At 31.9% G+C, this 20,522-nt stretch overlaps 1 protein-coding gene across 1 annotated transcript in view; it reads right to left on the bottom strand.

Moving 5' to 3' along the window:
• Positions 1-19,446, bottom strand: part of LOC144891232 (uncharacterized) — a 48,589-nt gene extending 29,143 nt beyond the window's left edge. Inside the window, exons 1-4 of the mRNA XM_078773622.1 lie at positions 19,281-19,446; positions 18,403-18,834; positions 18,123-18,316; positions 17,834-18,031 (exon numbers count right to left, since the gene is read on the bottom strand). Coding sequence (XP_078629748.1) covers positions 17,834-18,031; positions 18,123-18,316; positions 18,403-18,834; positions 19,281-19,397 — 941 coding nt within the window. The 5' untranslated portion in view covers positions 19,398-19,446. The remainder of the gene's footprint in view (positions 1-17,833; positions 18,032-18,122; positions 18,317-18,402; positions 18,835-19,280) is intronic.
• Between the last annotated feature and the right edge of the window lie 1,076 nt (positions 19,447-20,522).

Here is a 20,522-nt window from a genome sequence, read left to right as displayed (position 1 = left end):
TATGAAACACACGATTGGAAAATATAAATATATTGTTGTGAAACAAGATGAGATATTAAAGGATGTATTTTTATTTTAAACATAATTACATATATAAATGACAACAATTATTATTAACCTTGTGGGTAAATCTGCTTCTGGAAAGAACTTTCATAAATCTAAACTCTTGAATAGTAAAAATGAAAAGATTGTAAGTTTTTTTAAAAAACACCCTATGATTCGTTTTGTGAGTACTACAACCAGAGCAAAGCGACCAGGGGAAGTAGAAGGGAAAGATTATTACTACATTTCAATGGAGGAACATATGCGATTGAGGAACGAAGGTCAAATATTTGAGGAGGTCTCTCTTGGTTCTACAAAATATTCACATTGTAAGAGTGAGTTAAATAAAGTAAAATCTAATGGTCTTGGGATTTTAGAAACTAATCCTGAAGGAATGAGACAAATTATTAAACAATTGTGTGGTGATGGAGTTAAGATTTTATCATTCGGTTTTGATATCTATGAGCAGACTCAACGCAAACGTATGAAAAGCAGAGATACAAGTATTAGTGAAGAAGAAATAACAACTCGTATTAATACCAATAAAGAATTTGATGAAATATTTAAAGAAAAGGATTTATTTCAACACATTTACTATAATGACAAAGAAAAGGAAAATTTTCCCATTGACCTTTACAATTCATTAAATGATATTTTTCAATAAATAAATACAGAAAATGAATACCGAAGAAAGAGCAAGAAAGTTTAAAGAACATCAAGAGTTGGTTTCAAAAGTTGTAAAGCAACAGGAAGAGATAAAGAAGAAACGGAGACAGAAACTAACTGGTGAAGAAGCCTTTGAAAGAAAACAAGAGAAATTTTTTAAACCGCTTTTAAAAACTCAACACCCTACAGTTCCCACGGTAGAATTTACTCCGAAAAAACTTCAAATGCTCAAAGATTTTAGTCAGATAACAAAACAAGAACTTGGAAAATTAGAATATAATGATGAAGAATTATTTCAGAAACTTGAGGAGGTAAATCAACCCCCTAATTATGTAGTGGAAGCTCTTCAAAACAATGAATATTTGGCAGATTCAAAAACCAGAGCAGGTCTCATTCCAACAGAAGAACCAGCAGTGTTCCATCTTGTGAAAGAAAAGGTATTGATATTTAATGATGAATTGATGTTCTTGAGTTCTACTCAACCAAATGTTAAATTAACTCCAAGATTAATGTTTCTTCTAACAAACCCCGGATTCAGCGGTTCAAAATATTTTGAGGAACCACTTGATATGGAAAGAGAGGAAGATAGGGAATATATTGAGTTGCTAAATGCACTTGATTATGGAGTTTCTGTTGCTGGTAAAAGTAAGAAGAATGAGAAGGAGAAACATATTATTGATGCTTTAAGTAAGCTTGGTTCGGGTGTTGGTTTTCTTCCAAATGACCCATCAGTAGGTGATAAATGTTGCTTCTGGGACACCTCCGTTTAACATGGGAAATCCCTATCTAATGTCATTTACCCCTTGTCTTTTTCAAAAATCATAAACACCTCTATTTCTCCCTCTATGAACCTATAATCCTTCTCACCTTATGAACCTATGATCCTTCTCGCCTTATGAACCTATGATTTTCTTCCTTTATGAACCTATAATCCTTCTAGCCTTATGAACCTATGATCATTCTCACTTCCATGTAATTTTTACCCTATTCCCCCCACTAGCCCCTTAATGTAGTTCCTTAGACCACTCTACTAATGAGCCTATAAATATATTATCTCTTTCTAACTTTTTTAAGAGTTCCATTCTCCTATAGAACTCATCCCCATCAAGTATATTTACAAAGTATACAGGTTCCTTAACCTTTTGTTGTGAAAGTATAAAGTGGTATGTTTCACGGAGGGTTCTTGTTTGACCTCCACCTCTCCCACATACCATTTTAAAATTATAATATTTATTATCCGATTGATAACCATTAATGTTCTCACTCCACTCTAATATATTTTTCTTCCCGCCCTCCATTACCCCACTTAACAAATGAATACGTTTATCCGTCTTGAGAACCTTCTGACCAGTGATTCGCTCAACCTCTTGAATCTGATATTTTTCACATTCGTTATGTTTTCCATTTATATACCAAGGTTGATTACACCTCCACTCTTTAGTCTGGTTGATACTTGGTTCTATCATTTATATAATAGTAAAAAAGGTGGCGGTAGCCCGTTAAAATCCCTAACCCCCCCCCCCCCCTTTTTAACTTATCACTTATATATATAACTTATCACTTATATATATCTTATCACTTATATATCTTATCACTTATATATCTTATCACTTATATCTTATCACTTATATATCTTATCACTTATATATCTTATCACTTATATACTTATATAACCATAAGGGAGACTATCAATTCCATTTTCTAAAATAAACCTCTTATCATCAAAAGCCCCCAATGCTTTCTTATTCACCTCTTCTGAATATAATTGATGTTTATAACTTCTTATTCCATTAATCTTTCTAAACTCTTCTTTCTTTGTTGTTAAACAGTTATAATAATCCTTAAAGTTTATTGTTTCTTTAATGACATTTTTCTTTACACCTTTTAACTTCTTATCAGTCTTTTCAACGTTATTCACAATGTATTTATAAGCATAAGCCTTCGACCTCAATCCCACAAATTCACTCATAACATTTCCCCCCAATTCATCCTTGAACTTTCCAATCACCTTTTTATTTTTAGAAGAGAACAACTCACTCTCTGAACTGTAATTACTTGTATCATAGATATTAATGTCCTTTTTCATGTCTGAATAAACATCATCAGTATTAATTTTCAAAATAAAACTATCAGTATCCATATACAACAATGACACATTATCCTTATACTTTGATTTTAGATTAATATAAAAGTAATCATACATTAATGACTTTGACAAGTCAAGAATTGATGTTCCAATGTAAATAGGTTTGTCCATTTCAATACTCTCTTTAACCAAATGGATCGCACAAAAGTTCTCAGTAAAGACCTCAGCTCGAGTAAAACTCGGTCTATTAATTAATTTTGATGCTTGTTCCCAAGATGTTGCTAGTTTGATATTTTGTCTTTTCCTCACATTCTCCATGGTCTTACCAAAGACCGCATTATTCATCAATTTATAAAAGTCTTTCTCAAAATCTGTTTTTGACTCTGTTCTTCTTTGTGTATTAAAATCAATGTACCCCTTTAACCAATGACTTTGATTGAACTTTAGAACCCTGTGGATCTTCTCTACTCTTAGACCTTTTGATAAATATTGTCGCAAATTTCTTTGGTGTAGTACATAATTTTTCTTGTTATATAATGTAGTAAGTAATTTTTCTGTTGATTCACCTATATCAAACGATCGTTGATAATCACTCAACCATTCTTTCTTTGGACTTTCTTTCTCACAAGCAAATGGAAGATCTTTATGTTTGATATGAAGTTCTTCAGGATATTTTAAATCAACCTCAAAATAATAACCAACCTTTGAATCATCCAATTCTTTTTGTGTAGAGATACATACATCTTGTAAAACCTTTGTGTAGTCTTTTTCCTTTACCCATCTTAGTTTCCCATAAGGAAGAGCTTGAGACATTGCCCAGCCATACAAGTTGTTTGCGTCATAGTACATCAAGTAAGAACTCTCTTTCGTTGAATCATAATTTGGAAGATATTTGTTATTTGCTTTTGCGTATCTGCTCGAGCATACTTGTGAAATTCCACCTCTTTTTGCCTTTTCAATCATCAAAAGCATATCGACATCGGTTATCAAATCCAAATCTTGTTTTGTCATTTTCAACATCGCGCTCCGAGCCAATCCAGGTGCTGTGTAGTAGTGAGCAGGATCCAATCCATATCCAGTGCGACAAACAGATCTAAAGGCTTCAAATACATCAGCCAATAAAAGCACATCAGTTTTGAGATACAAATCGTGATACTCACCAAGATTCTTGATGTTATATTTTTCCCAAACATTTTGTGCGTGTACATAATCTTTATCAGATATATGACTGTTGTTTAATTTGTTATCGAAATTTTCTTTTAAAGGAAGTTGTGTTTCATTGAATCTCTCAAATGAGTCCATATAGTCATAGGGGTAAATTCCCTTTTGTGTTAGAAAATCTTTATCTGAAAAATACTCTGAAAGACATGGAAACTCTTTTAGATTTTGAACCAAGTTAGCCAATGGACTTGCCATGAATTTAAATGTATCAAGAAATCTGATATGAGTAATAGGAGATGTGTGAATTGTTTTTGTGAATGAAATGTATTTCTGATCTGTGTTAGGAATTGCTGAAATGTGTCCAGATGTCTTTGAAAGTTCATTAATAAATAGATGCGTATCATAATGAGCGTTGTTATGAAGAAAGACAGGAATGAAAGAGGGGAGTTGATAATTAATATTACAACTTTGATGAGCTGGACCTCTATATTTACCAGTGAGATGACAATGATCTCTAACCTTTAGACCTTCACCAATTTTTTCCTCACAAATATGACAAACATTGTTTTTTCTAAATTCCCTTTTCTGTTCACTCGTCAAGGACATTGGTTTATTAGTTTCTCTCATTATCTTGGTTAATCGGACACAGTCTTTTTCTAGTCGTTTCACAAACTCCTCTGGGGTATTTGAGCCTCTATACTCCTCTAACTTGTTATATTTATCACCAACGGATGATTTGATATAATAACAAAAACCGCAAGGAGTATGTTTTTGATATTTATTTGTGTATGAATCTTTTGGATCTGGAGAAGCAGTATCTATTTTTTCTAGAATACTTTCAAAATCAGCATATATAACAAATGGATGTTTGATCTTTTTATTTTCATCTTTGAATGTGATATTTGAGCCTTCTTTAGGCATATTGATTACCGTTGATTTATGTTCACCACAATAATTTGAATGTTTATCTAATCTTTCTTGTGTATGGAAGAAGTTAAGACAACGCAAACAAATATATATTTTATTTGTTCTTTTACATACTTGTGGTTTTATTAATTTAGCAATATCTTTAATGTATGTATAATGTGAATTTTCCTCTGAATTAAAATATAGAAGATTAATATGAGTTTGTTTACAATTGTCAGAAAGCTTTAAAACCTGAATGCTGTTTGTTTCTGTTAGACCATAAACATTAACTGATAAATTATTTATCTTTTCAAATTTAGGAATATCATTTAAAGCCATCGGAAACTTTAGATCTTTCGTATTTAATGTATTCTCATATTTTTTATAATGAGATACTCTTTCATCATGAAAATGTGGAGGATGTAAGTGTGCTAGAATAGACCAGAGAAAACATTTATTGTCTTTATTTTTGATATTGATAACTGCTTTTCTATTTTTGATAACACTGGGTAAATCGATGTAGGAAGAAGCTTTTAGAGGATCTGATTTAAGAATATGAATGTCTATGTAAATAATTACCTTCGCAAAAGCGGAAGGTTATGTTTTGATCGCTGTGTATTTATTTGTATGTCTGTGTGTGTGTATGTTAATCGCATAACTCAAAAAGTATTCAACCGAATTGCATGAAATTTGGTGGGATGATTGGTTATTATACGGGACACATTTGATTAGATTTTGGGAAACAGATTTGCTCAAATTCTGACTATTTTTAACTCGATCGTATTTCACTCAAAGTTATGAGCGACTGAAGAAGAAGATGTCCATCCAGGACGTCATCACTATAACGCGATCTCCCGCGATCATTTCAACCTCAAAAAAAATTATAATTGCAGATTTGACAATAGATGAGGCATATTAACAAACGAATGAAACAGATTTGCTCAAATTCTGACTATTTTTAACTCGATCGTATTTCACTCAAAGTTATGCGCGACTGAAGAAGAAGATGTCCATACAGGACGTCATCACTATAACGCAATCTCCCGCGATCATTTCAACCTCAAAAAAAATTATAATTGCAGATTTGTCAAGAGATGAGGCATATTAACAAACGAATGAAACAGATTTGCTCAAATTCTGACTATTTTTAACTCGATCGTATTTCACTCAAAGTTATGAGCGACTGAAGAAGAGGATGTCCATCCAAGACGTCATCACTATAACGCGATCTCCCGCAATCATTTCAACCTCAAATGAAATTCAAATTGCAGATTTGTCAATCGGGGAGGCATATTAACAGACGAATGAAACAGATTTGCTCAAATTCTGATTTTTAAAAATCGATCGCATTTCACATAAAGTTTGAGGTACTAAAGAAGAAGAAGATTCGTTTAGCTTCTCAGATAAAATAAATAATTCTGTCTGCAATTTCAGGTTAATTACCTTCGCAAAAGCGGAAGGTTATGTTTTGATCGCTGTGTATTTATTACCTTCGCAAAAGCGGAAGGTTATGTTTTGATCGCTGTGTATTTATTACCTTCGCAAAAGCGGAGGTTATGTTTTGATCGCTGTGTATTTATTTGTATGTCTGTGTGTGTGTGTGTATGTTATTCGCATAACTCAAAAAGTATTCAACCGATTCGCATGAAATTTGGTGGGATGATAGGTTATTATCCGGGAACCATTTGATTAGATTTTGGAATCGATCGGGTCAAAGGTCAAGGTCAAGGTCATGAAAAGGTCAAAATCGTCTTTTTACCATAGCGCGGTCAATTTGTGTCCAATTTGTATGAAACTAATGCCAAAATGTTCAGAATTCAATGCCCAATCTTGTGATATGCGACATGACACTGACGTCATAACCCTTGTTTGTATGTCTGTGTGTGTGTGTGTGTGTATGTTATTCGCATAACTCAAAAAGTATTCAACCGAATTGCATGAAATTTGGTGGGATGATTGGTTATTATACGGGACACATTTGATTAGATTTTGGGAGCAATCGGGTCAAAGGTCAGGGGGGTCACGACCTTGCAAAATGTGCGTTTTTTGTCATAACTCGGTCAATTCTTATCCGATTTGCATGAAATCAGCACCAAACTGTTCACTGTTCTGTTCCCTACACTCCCATGCCAAGTACAGAACAGTAGCTGCGGCGAAGGTATGCGCTCTACCGAGTGCCCGTTCTAGTTTTTCCTATATTGAAGCCACTTCCTACGATTGAATTATCCACATCTTGCTCTTGTTTTATAAGTTCATCATAGACTCCTGATGTTTTAAAATCTTGATATGAAGATATAAAGTGTGGCTCAGTTCTCATGTATGGTGTATCTATAACTCCTTCGTCCTTTGTCATTTCTAATTTTACTCCCATATAAAATTTAAGTGGTTTCATTTCTTTTAGTGTTTTTTCAATCAACGTTTGAACAGCAGGTTTAACTATTTCTACAGCATCAACTATAGACTCTGGTTCAGGAGGTTTGAAGTTAAAGACTCTTATTTTAATATGTCCTTTGAATGCGCCATCAGAGTTTTTAGTTGTGATAAAATTTGATAAATGTAGAATTGTTTTAAGATGTATTTCGAAGCCTTTCTTGAGGATATTTTTATGACATTCAGAACAGTGTTTTGTTTCCTTCTGAATAGGAGATAGTAGGTGAAGTAGATTAAATGTGTGTTTGTTAGTTTTAAGGTGTCTTTTGTATTGTTTATATTCTTGTTCACAAACGTCGCAATACGTTGCTTTGATCATATTTATTTATATAGTAAAATTATACTTAAAACAAAGTGCCTTTTTTAGAGGCTTTTTTAAAGATGAAACTGTGCTTAAAGTAAAACATCTTTGAGCTTTTCAACTCGTTTTATGTATATAACTTTACTTAAAGTAAAACATCTTTGAGCTTTTCAACTCGTTTTATGTATATAACTTTACTTAAAGTAAAACATCTTTGAGCTTTTCAACTCGTTTTATGTATATAACTTTACTTAAAGTAAAACCACCTTTGAGCTTTTCAACTCGTTTTATGTATATAACTTTACTTAAAGTAAAACACCTTTGAGCTTTTCAACTCGTTTTATGTATATAACTTTACTTAAAGTAAAGCGTCTTTGTATTAGCCAGAAAGTTTAGATACTCTAGTTCATCAATTTCAATTTCACTATCTGAGTCATCAATAAAGCTACTCTCATAACTATCATTTGAACACAAACTATTAGTATCATAACTATCTTCAGATCCTAGACTCTCAGTATAATAACTCTCAGAGTATTGACTGTTAATATCACTCATTTACATACCATTAAACTTCCATCAATATCTATATATTTTCTTTCATTAGAACTAATAACCACAATATTTTTTACATTAAATGTTATTTTCAAATAATCTCTAATAATCAGAGTACGGAATGATAGTTCACCACTAATATTCATATTATTAATTTCACCCACATCTTTGGGTCTATTAAAGAATATACAAATGTTTCCTCTAGAATCGTTGATGGTCTTATCATTCATTTTCAAAGCTTCTTTATCAATGACCTTTTCAAGCTTTGAGTAAATTGTTAGTAGTAGTGGAGAAACTTTTGTCAAATTTACTTTAATAGAGTTATTAATTAACATAGCTTGTCCCGTAAATTTAATAAAAGGACACATGTTATTCTCCATTATGGGTTTAATCCAAAAATTTCCATATTTATCTTTGTTCAATTTAACATCTTTGACATATTTTTCTATATCTTCCACCGAAGTAGAGATTGATTGAAATTTGTCTTTTGTGTTTTGAAACATTGTATTTATTAGCTAATAAATTTGCGTTTAGTTTAAGTAAAGTTATATACATAAAACGAGTTGAAAAGCTCAAAGGTGTTTTACTTTAAGCACAGTTTCATCTTTAAAAAAGCCTCTAAAAAAGGCACTTTGTTTTAAGTATAATTTTACTTTATAAATATGATAAATTCTGAAGGATATTTAGAATTTCCAGACTCTCCATATGATAAATTAGAGAATTGTCCGGCTTGTGGTAGAGTGGGGCTTAATACAGAATCAGAAGCATATAAACAATGTATTTTCTGTGATTATCTTCTAATTAATGATAATAAAAAATATAGAAAAATATATAACTCTTTTAAATTAGAACCAAAAATGAATTACTTTACAAGATTAATAAGAGAGATGAATGTTAAGTATTATGGTGATAATACACCATTTCTTACAAGGGAAGAGACTATTTGTATTGAGGAAATGTATAAGGGTTTAATGATATTTATTATTCAAAATAATTTTAATGGAAATGTTAATACAAGATACTATATAAACAAAATAATGGATTATTTTGAAATTAAACCTGAACTCAGGATAAAATATAGAGTTTCTCAAAAAACTCAAAAAAAGTTAGATGACTTGTTTTCCAAATATATAAATGAATGATTTTTTACCTGTTTGGGAAAATAAGATAAAATTTAATAACCATAAAAATCTTCCAAATTCATTGAGATGTCTAATAGTCGGTTCAAGCGGATGTGGAAAAACCTGTTTACTTTTAAAGATGCTCCTTAGTCCTAATTTTTTAGATTATGATAATTTAATAATTTTTACAAAGTCAAGTTTTCAACCTGAGTATCAACTACTCTCACAGGGTTTTAATGCGGGTCTTAAAAAGGAAGACATTATCGGTTTATTTAAACTTCAAAACAAACTAAATGATTATAATATTGATGATATAATACAATTATTTTGTGATACACAGAAATCAAAATCAAAACCAAAACCCATAACTTGTATTCTCAGTGATAATACGGATGATATACCTTCACCTCAAGATTTAGATAAATCAAAAAAGAACCTCGTTATCTTTGATGATTGTGTTAATGAGAGAAACCAAACAGTAATGGATAGCTACTATACAAGAGGGAGACATTCTTCTTGTAATTGTATTTATCTTAGTCAGTCATATTTTCAACTCCCTCGGCGCTCAATAAGAAACAATGCTAATACTTTTATTTTATTTAAGTTAAATTCAATAGATACAAATAATTTTTGGAGAGATAATTGTTCTACATTACGTAGTAAGAAGGAATTTGAAAATAATATGAAACACACGATTGGAAAATATAAATATATTGTTGTGAAACAAGATGAGATACTAAATGATATTTTTCAATAAATAAATACAGAAAATGAATACCGAAGAAAGAGTAAGAAAGTTTAAAGAACATCAAGAGTTGGTTTCAAAAGTTGTAAAGCAACAGGAAGACATAAAGAAGAAAAGGAGACAGAAACTAACTGGTGAAGAAGCCTTTGAAAGAAAACAAGAGAAATTTTTTAAACCACTTTTAAAAACTCAACAAACGATTTCACCTACAGTTCCCATGGTAGAATTTACTCCAAAAAATTTTCAAATGCTCAAAGATTTTAGTCAAATGACAGAGCAAGAACTTGGAGAATTAGAATATGATGATGAAGGATTATTTCGGCATCTTGAGAAGGTAAATAAACTTTCCAATTATATTGTAGAAGCTCTTCAAAACAATGAATATTTGAAGGGTTCAAAAACCAGAGCAGGTCTCATTCCAACAGAAGAACCAGCACAGTTCCATCTTGTGAAAGAAAAGTTATTGATATTTAATGATAAATTGGTGTTCTTAAGTTCTGACCAACCAAATGTTGAATTAACCCCAAGATTAATGTTTCTTCTAACAAAAGATGGACATTCTAATTCACCTTATTTTGATGAACCGCTTGATAGGGAAAGAGAGGAAGATAGAGAGTATATTGAGTTGCTAAACGCACTTGATTATGGAGTTTCTGTTGCTGGTAAAAGTAAGAAGAATGAGAAGGAGAAACATATTATTGATGCTTTAAGTAAGCTTGGTTCGGGTGTTAGTTTTCTTCCAAATGACCCATCACAATTAGTTAATAGGTTATTATTGTTGTTAGGTAGTAAGAAGGCTGGAAACAACAATTGTTTTAATGAAGCATCCGCCATTTTAGATCAGTTGATGAATATGAAAATAATTAATAAATGTCAATACAAAGATATTTTATTAGATATTAAATAAGATGAGAAGCACAATTCTTAGTTTTAATTTCACAACGAGTGATTACACAGCTTCATTCCCTTACCCACTACAACTTGACCCCAAAAAAGAATATGAGGCTTCTTTGTTGTCAATGGAGACTTACAATACCCTTTTTAATATCACAGAGAAAAACAACAAGTTTAGTTATAATCCAGGAAGTGGATATAAAACTATAACCGTTTCACCCGGTGCTTACGAGATTTCTCAAATATCTTCAGAAGTCTCTCGCCTTATGAAAGAAAAAGGTGATGAACCAAAAAATATTGTAATAGATATTCAAAAACACACTTCAAAATCAACTATTAAACTTAAAAATAATTATAAAGTTGATTTCACGATTGAAAATTCGTTCAGAGAGCTATTGGGGTTCTCTTCTAAAAAGATTGAAACTAACGGGACGTCTTACAGTGATAATGTCATTCAAATATCCTCCGGTATAAATTCAGTATTAATTCATTGTGATTTGATTGATGGTGCTTATAACGATGGAATAAGAACAAATACAATATTTTCATTCAGCGCATACTCAACCCCGATTGGTTATAAATTTAATATGGAACCAAAAAATCTTGTCTATTTACCTGTGTCAGGAAAAACCATATACAGAGTAAATTTTAGGATAACCGACCAAGATAATCGTATGATATCCTTTAATGATGAAATTATATCCATCAGAATTCACCTACGTGAAGTTTTTCAATAAATAAATAATGGTTATTGTGAGAAAACACGAGTTGGGAAAATATAAAATAATTACAGGGGATGGGATGTTCCTTTCACCATACTATAAGGGTGAAGGTATGTTTCTTGGGAGAGGATACTATAAACCAAAGAGACAACGGGGTGTGGGACATCAATTTAGAAATAAAGGAGATGGGATAATTGATACTCTAATGGGTATTGGTTCAACCATCCTTAAACATAAAGACCTAATTGGTTCAACTGCTTCAGCCGTGGGCTCAGTTGCGGGTGCTATAAAGAGTATAAAAGATGCTCAAAAGGAGTCTCATAAATTACAAGCAATCAAAGAAATTAAAAAAGGTAAAACTCAACTATCTTCACAAGAACGACAAAAAATCATTAAAATACTTGGGTCAGGGTTTCAACGATTTTAATGCTATATAAATACAAGTATGGAAGCGATTGATAGTATCTATGATTTGGATGATACGATTATCATTTCAAACTCTACGAAAAAGGAAGACTATTTTAAGGTAAATGCTATAACAGGAACAGACTGGAATTCAAACGGAACAAAAAGTTTTGAAATAAATAATCAACAAACTTACTTGAATATAGCTGATAGTTTCTTGCTGTGTAAATTTAAATTCACTAAGGCTGCGAATAATACTAATGCTACACTCGTAAATGATTTCTTCTGGAAAATGTTTGATAGTGTCCGCCTGTATATTGGAACACAAGAGGTTGAAGCGGTTGATTATGTCTCTGCTATATCTGAAATGATGAAATTTACACTATATTCGTTTAGTGATAGAATGGGTAAGGGAGCTGTTGAAGGTTTTATTCCTGATATGTCAACGGGAACAAATGCTGACCCTGGTTATAGTCAAAGGAAGTCAATGTATAATGATGATACAAAAGCAGAGAATAGTTTTACGGTAGCAGTACCTCTGAAAGGTATATTTGGATTTTGTGATTATGATAAAGTTTTGTATGGGCTTAAAATTAGATTTCAACTACAAAGGAATGATAATGTAAATAGGTTGCTTTTTGGGGATGAAAATGCTTTTGGAGAAAATAATAAATTTGTTATTAATGATTTGTGTTGGTATATCAGTGAATATACTCCTAATCTTAAAACGGAAGAGATGTTAAATAGAAGACTTAACTCAAAGAAACCGCTAAATGTATCATACCTTAAAAGAAGATGTCAACACGTTAAACTGGAACACACTACCTACACTTGGAATTTGGGTGTTCTTGAAGGAAAGCCACGATACCTCTGGCTCATTTTTAAAAAACCAGATGGAGAGGAGGGTACTAATAAGAATAATGCGCTGAGTGATAATGCTAAGGTGAAACAACTTCGGGTTTCTCTTGATGGAACATTTTATCCGCGAGATAGATTGGAAATTGATTGGGAAAAAAATGATTATGCGGAAGCCTACAAGTCCTACCAAAAGGTGTGTGAAAGTAATGGTAATAATGAACCTATTTTGGATATGGTTGCGTTTCAAAAACTTTATACAATCTACGCAATTGACCTGAGTTCTCAAAAGGAAACTATAAAGTCTAATAGAGTGGATACTTCTCTATACATTGAAAGAGGAGAGAATGAAGAAGTTGATGCTTATTGTTTGCTTTTGGAGGAAACAGAATTACAGATTAATACAGATAATGGTGTTATGATTAATATCACATAGGTTTTTTCTCATAAATAAATGGTAGGGGTATATGTTAATCAAATCAATCTTGATAAATTAACATCTTGTATTCAAAATCAAAAGCCTTGTATTATTAATGTTAATACATTTCAAAGAAAAGGAGCAGTAAGAATTGATGTTTTACTCACAAGAGAGCAGGTGAAAACACTAAATGATGCTGGATCACTTAAAATTAAAATGACAAAACCTATGTTAAAGAAATATTCAATAGACGAGTCAAGAGGAGGATTTCTCCCATTTCTAATTCCTTTATTTGCTGGTTTAAGTGCGGCGGGAGCATTGACTGGTGGTATTTCAGCAGTGATAAAAACTGCTAACGAAAGGAAGGCACAACTAAAAGCTCAAAAAGAATTGGAAAGACATAACAAGGAGTTGGAGAAACAAATTAGTGGAAGTGGTGTAATTGTAGATTTTGCTCAAAAACTTGAAAGTCTACCTGATAAAGCTAGATTGTTAGTTGGAGATATGCTTTCCTCTATCGCTCAAGCGGGTGTTAAACTAACTAAACGGGGTAATGGATTGTATCTTTCTCATAAATAAATGGATAAATGGTTTAAACAATTTGGAAAGAATACAACGTCAAATATAGAACTAGCTAAGTATTGTAAAACACTAAAAATTGATAATGTGGTTATTTGTATGAGAGATGAATTAATACATATAAATAAGAATACAAAGAATATTATTATGAATTTAGACACACAGAATGGTTCTCATTGGGTTTGTATTCATAATAGTCAGGATAAATATTATTTTGATAGTTATGGTATGCCACCACCTGTTGAAGTAATACAATTCTTACAGAATGGTGTTTATCAAACATTTCAAGTTCAAGAAATTAATTCTAAATGTTGTGGTCAATTATGTTTATATGTATTATTTCAACTCAACAATAATGAAAATTTTTATGAGATCATTTTTAATCTAATATAAATGACTTATGTTGGAAAAGATGGTTCTATCTTTGGAAAATCCTCTCAGGATATTGATTTATCAAATTATTATACAAAGGCACAGGCTGAACGACAAAAATATAGTGTAAGTAAAAATATTAATATGAAGAATACTTATAAATTAATCAATTATCCAAACCCTACAGATGCGAATGACTTAATTAGATTAAGTGATTTATCACAATATATATTTTTAAAGAAAACAGCACGTTTTGTTAAACAAGTAAAATTTACAACCACAACACCTGGTTATACTGACCATACACCTTTCCTCATTGAATTTAACTACCTGCTTACAATTGAATTTTATAAAGAAGGACATTTAGTTAATATGCGAATTAATAAATGGGGGTATGATATGCCTGATTTAGGGTATAATTGGTCTTTTTCAATAAACATAGAAGACCTACATGATTTAAATCAGTCTCGTAAAGAAGAATATTATCCACTTGGTGAAGATAAGGATTTATGTGGAAGTACAATTAGTAAACAACAAATACGTGATTTTAAGAAAAGAAAAATATATGATAGTATAGCGATGGTTCGCATGACAAAGAAGGAAGGTAATGAGATAAGGATAGAAAGCCGAGGAATACAAACCGATTTGGTAGTGGGAAGATGGGGTGGTATTACCTGTCATAATATTAATCTCACATATATTTCTGATACATAAATGGCAGGAAGAAGACTACAAGAGAATTATAATTTTTGTATTCAAGGATACCTACAAGAAAAGGGTGCTCGGTATTACATACCTTATGATTTGGAGCATATACATGGGAATTTTGTCATTAAAAACTGGCCTTATACTGATATTGTTAAACCCACAAATAGAGACTTGTTTAAAATATTAAATAAAAATGAACTTCTCAAAGTTATGAAATATAAAACTCTTTTAGAAATCGTCAACAAATCTTATTGGTATCCTATTATGAGAAAAATAATTATAGATACAAGAATATCTCAAAATCCAGATGAGTATATGTATAATATTCTTTGGGGTTCAAACTCAAGGGTAGCAAGGGATGAGGAAGGAGTTGAAGAAGAGAAGGAGGAAAGAGAGAAAAAGGAGAAGGAGGAAAGGGAGAAAAAGGAGACGGAGGAAAGGGAGAAAAAGGAGAAGGAGGAGAGGGAGAAAAAGGAGAAGGATGAAAGGGAGAAAAAGGAGGAGGAGAAGGAGAAGGAGGAGAGGGAGGAAAGAGAGAGGGTGGAAAAATATAAAAATATGACCATTCCTGAGATTAATGAAAGATTGAAGGTATTACGGCAAATAAATAAATCTCAACGCACTGAAGAGGAAAATAAAGAATTAATGACTCTTACGAACATATTGGTTTTTAAATTATGCTATAATGAATTCAGAGCGCAGATATACAACATATAGTTGATGATGTTGGTGTTATTGACTTTAGTTAGTTTTATTTGTAAATAAATGGAGGAGAGAGTGAAGCCATTTCTAAGGATTCTTTATGTTTTAAAAATCAAGATAGAAATGTATATGTTGAAAACCAAAAAGGTTTTGGCACTATGTAGGACTTTTTCTCATAAATAAATATGAGTTATTGTCTCAAATGTAAAAAGAAAACTAAATCTAAAAATATCTCTTATGTTAAAGCTAAAAATAATAGAGTTTATCAAAAAGGAATATGTCAAGTGTGTGGCTCTAAAAAGTGTCAATTCATCTCTCCTAAAAGTGGAGGAGACATACAAAAGTTTTTGTCAGGTAGCAAATTTACAACAACTGGAATTCCAGGGGAATTACACCTTCCAGGGTATTCTTTCTGTGGCCCAGGAACAAACTTGGATAAAAGATTAGATGAGGCTGACAATCCTAAACCTTGGTCTAAACCTACAAATAGGGTTGATGAAGTGTGTATGAAGCATGATATTGCTTATGGGAAAACCACTACGTTGACTGAAAAACATAAAGCCGACAGAGAAATGTTGTATAATTTGTCTTTGATACAAAATCCAACGTTGAGAGAGAAAGTTGATAGGTTTATTGTGAGAAATTTGATAAATGCTAAATTGAAACTTGGCCTTGGTTATTCACCCTCAAAAAACTATTAGGCTCTCATGATGTCATCAAGACTGAGGAGCTTTTGGCTGATGAATTACATAAACCTATAATCACAAAGTTTAAAAGAAGGAAAGTTTATTCTAAATACACCGACCACATATGGTCCGCTGATTTAATTGAACTAAAAAATGATAAGGGATACAAGTATGCTTTAACCGTTATTGATTTGAGGAGTAGATTTGCTTGGGTTGTTCCTTTGAAAAACAAGAGAGGTTATACTCTGATGTTAGCCTTCCAACAGATATTTAATAAAAGTAAAAGAAAACCAAAGAAACTGTGGACCGATGAGGGAACAGAGTTCTATAACAAAATATTTATGAAATTTCTTAAGGGGGAGGGTATTAAATTATACAGCACCTTTAATGAAGGAAAAGCAGTTGTTATTGAGCGTTTTAATCGTACTTTGAAAGAGAGGCTATATAAAAAATTCACACAACTCGGTTCTCAAAAATGGGTGTATTTAATTCAGGGTATTGTAGATAATTACAATAATACCGTTCATTCATCAACAAAATCAAAACCATCAGAATCATTTACAAAATTAGAATATGAAAAGGAGATTAATTTGAGAAAACCGAAGTTCAAAGTTGGTGATATTGTAAGAATATACAGATGGAAAAGCCATTTTGAGAAAGGTTATACAAAAAAATGGACTAATGAATTATTTAAAATCGTTGATGTAATGGATACAGTCCCTTGGACCTACAAATTATATGATTTAAATGGAGAAGAAATCTTAGGGTCATTTTATTCACAGGAATTACAAAAAACAAAGCTGATAACCCTTGAAAATAATAAATAAATAAAAAAATGTAATGGGGATACGTTTTTAAATCTGTGAACCCCAAACACAGAATCCCACAACTTTTTAGTTGGGGCTTAACTTTTGTGTGTATAACGGGGATACGTTTTTAAATCTGTGAACCCCAAACACAGAATCCCACAACTTTTTAGTTGGGGCTTAACTTTTGTGTGTATCATGGGGATATATTTTTAAATCTGTGAACCCCAAACACAGAATCCCACAACTTTTTAGTTGGGGCTTAACTTTTGTGTGTGTGTGAGTGGGTCATAATAATGTACAAACCCTAACCCAACCCCCACATTAAAACACCATATTTGTTAGTCAAAACAACTGAATCCATTACATCAACCATTAAAAAAAGTTCTTAACTCCATCTCTTTGTATGACCTTCCAATTCTATTTATCTTTTCCCAACTTTTTAAAAACAATTCAATGATAATATAAGATAAATGAGTCTGTGAGGTTTGACATTCATTCAAAAATTCACCTCACATCCAGAACGCTAACCCAACCCAATCCCTAACCCATCCCCATCCCTTACCCAACCCATCCCTAACCCTCACATTCAAAATCCCAACCCTAACCCAACCCATCCCTAACCCATTAACCCAACCCCATCCCTAACCCTCACATTCAAAATCCCAACCCTAACCCTAGCATAATCTTTTTTTCCTTTTCTTTTTTTAATACGTATTTCAATATTTTTTTAAAATGTTTTTTAATACGTATTTCAATATATATATTTTTCCTCTTCCTCCAATTCTGTCTTTCAAGGCTTTCAAGTTGGAAAAAGTAGAAATGGGAAGAAAGTATTTTCCAGCATCTTCTTCCCCGAACTTTCTTGATATTGCTGAAATACATGTAAAAAAGAAATATATTACTTATCTAATATTGAATGAAATAACATATACTTTAATTGATTATTAATCAACTGAACTTACCTTAAATCAAACGTCATTAAAGAAAGAACATTGTTCATTGCTTTAGAATCCAAAGAGCCTCCAAGGTAAAACTCTTTCGTTGGATTATCAAGGTAAAACTCGTTCTCTTGGTCATGGTCTTTAAACAAATCGATCATTTCACCCCAGGTTGTGGCAAAAGTGGTATTTTCATTTTGAATCTCAGATACAATTTCCTGTGAGAGAAAATAACAACGTATTAATTAATTATTTTTTACATTTAATACACAATTATTATATGTATATTAAAATAAAATATTACCTTCATTGATGAGAAATTTGAATCGAGTTTATCAAGGTGAAGGTTTAGCTCCACACAGCTAGAGTCTCCAAAACGAAACCAGTTTTCAAAGTCTCCAAGGTAAAACTCTTTTCCTAATTTTATGAAATTTAGTGAGTCTCCAAGGTAGGCTCCACAGTTAGAACCATCTAGGCAGACCTCATAATTTGTTTTTCCCAAATTTAGTGAGTCTCCAAGGTAGGCTCCACAGTTAGAACCATCTAGGCAGACCTCATAATTTGTTTTTCCCAAATTTAGTGAGTCTCCACGGTATAACTCTTTGGCTGGGTCATCAAGGTAGAACTCGTTCTGTGGGTCTTGGTTGTTCAAAAGGTCTTCAAACAAATCAATCATCATTTCACCCCAGGTTGTGGCAAAAGTGGTATTTTCATTTTGTATCTCAGATACAATTTCCTGTGAGAGAAAATAACAACGTATTAATTTAATACAATATTATTATTTATATAAATCAAGCTCTATGAATATTAAAAGAAACGTTGCTGACTCTTGCACGAGTCTTATCTAAAAAAAAAAAAAAAAAAAAAATACAAAAAAAAAAAATCCCCCAAAAAAAAAAATACAAAAAAAAAATACAAAAAAAACAAAAAAAAAAATACAAACAAAAAAAAAAATATACAAAAAAAAAAAAAAAATTCCAAAAAAAAAAAAAAAAAAATACAAAAAAATATATATATATATACAAAAAAAAAAAATCCAAAAAAAAAAATCCAAAAAAAAAAAAAAAAATACAAAAAAAAATATACAAAAAAAAAAAAAAAAAATCCAAAAAAAAAAAAAAAAATACAAAAAAAAAAATACAAAAAAAAAAAATAAATAAATAAATAAATAAATAAACTTACCTCCATTGATAAGAGGTTCGAGTCCAGTTCATCAATCTGAAGGTTGAGCTCCACACAGGTAGTAGGACTCCAAGGAATGTCAAAGTTATCCAACTCCTTTTCAGCATAGTAGTCCATTCTCAAGTGAAGCAGAAAGTGTGTTTGAAAAGGCCTGTGTGGTTAGTGCCTTTTATAAGAAAGACTGGGTGTGTCATTTCCTGTGGAAATTCCCTTGGGCAAGTGTGGGCAAGTCTGGGCAAGTCTGGGCATGTCTTAACTGGAAATGATGTAATGTCTCAACAGAAAATGATGTAATGTTTCAACAGAAAATGATGTAATGTTTCAACAGAAAATGATGTAATGTTTCAACAGAAAATGATGTAATGTTTCAACAGAAAATGATGTAATGTTTCAACAGAAAATGATGTAATGTCTTAACTAAAAATAATGTAATGCTGGAGAGTTTATAAAGTGGGTGGGCTTTAGTAAAACGTGGGCGGGGCCTACCAAAACGGGGCGGGGATTAACAAAAAGTGGGCGGAGCTTAACAAAAAGTGGGCGGAGCTTAGCAAAAAGTGGCGCGGAGCTTAACAAAAAGTGGCGCGGAGCTTAACAAAAAGTGTGTGGCACAGGACCCGAACATAATCAATCATCAATGAACAACAATGATCATTGATAGTAAGAGAAAAAGGCCCATAAGACCAAGGGGGTCAGGAATAGAGGTGTTAAGGGGAAATGAAGAAAAGTGATGGTGAGAGGGAAAATTACATGGAAGTGAGAATGATCATAGGTTCATAAGGCTAGAAGGATTATAGGTTCATAAAGGAAGAAAATCATAGGTTCATAAGGCGAGAAGGATCATAGGTTCATAAGGTGAGAAGGATTATAGGTTCATAGAGGGAGAAATAGAGGTGTTTATGATTTTTGAAAAAGACAAGGGGTAAATGACATTAGATAGGGATTTCCCATGTTAAACGGAGGTGTCCCAGAAGCAACATTTATCACCTACTCCCATCACAATTAGTTAATAGGCTATTATTGTTGTTAGGTAGCAAGAAGGCTGGAAACAACAATTGTTTTAATGAATCCTCAGCCATTTTAGATCAGTTGATGAATATGAAAATAATTAATAAATGTCAATACAAAGATATTTTATTAGATATTAAATAAGATGAGAAGCACAATTCTTAGTTTTAATTTCACAACGAGCGATTACACAGCTTCATTCCCTTACCCACTACAACTTGACCCCCTTACCTCATA

Source organism: Myxine glutinosa, chromosome 3 (assembly GCF_964187855.1).
Source record: "Myxine glutinosa chromosome 3, kmMyxGlut1.1, whole genome shotgun sequence".
Classification (NCBI taxonomy): Eukaryota; Metazoa; Chordata; class Myxini; order Myxiniformes; family Myxinidae; genus Myxine; species Myxine glutinosa.
This window is presented reverse-complemented; position numbering and strand designations above follow the sequence as displayed.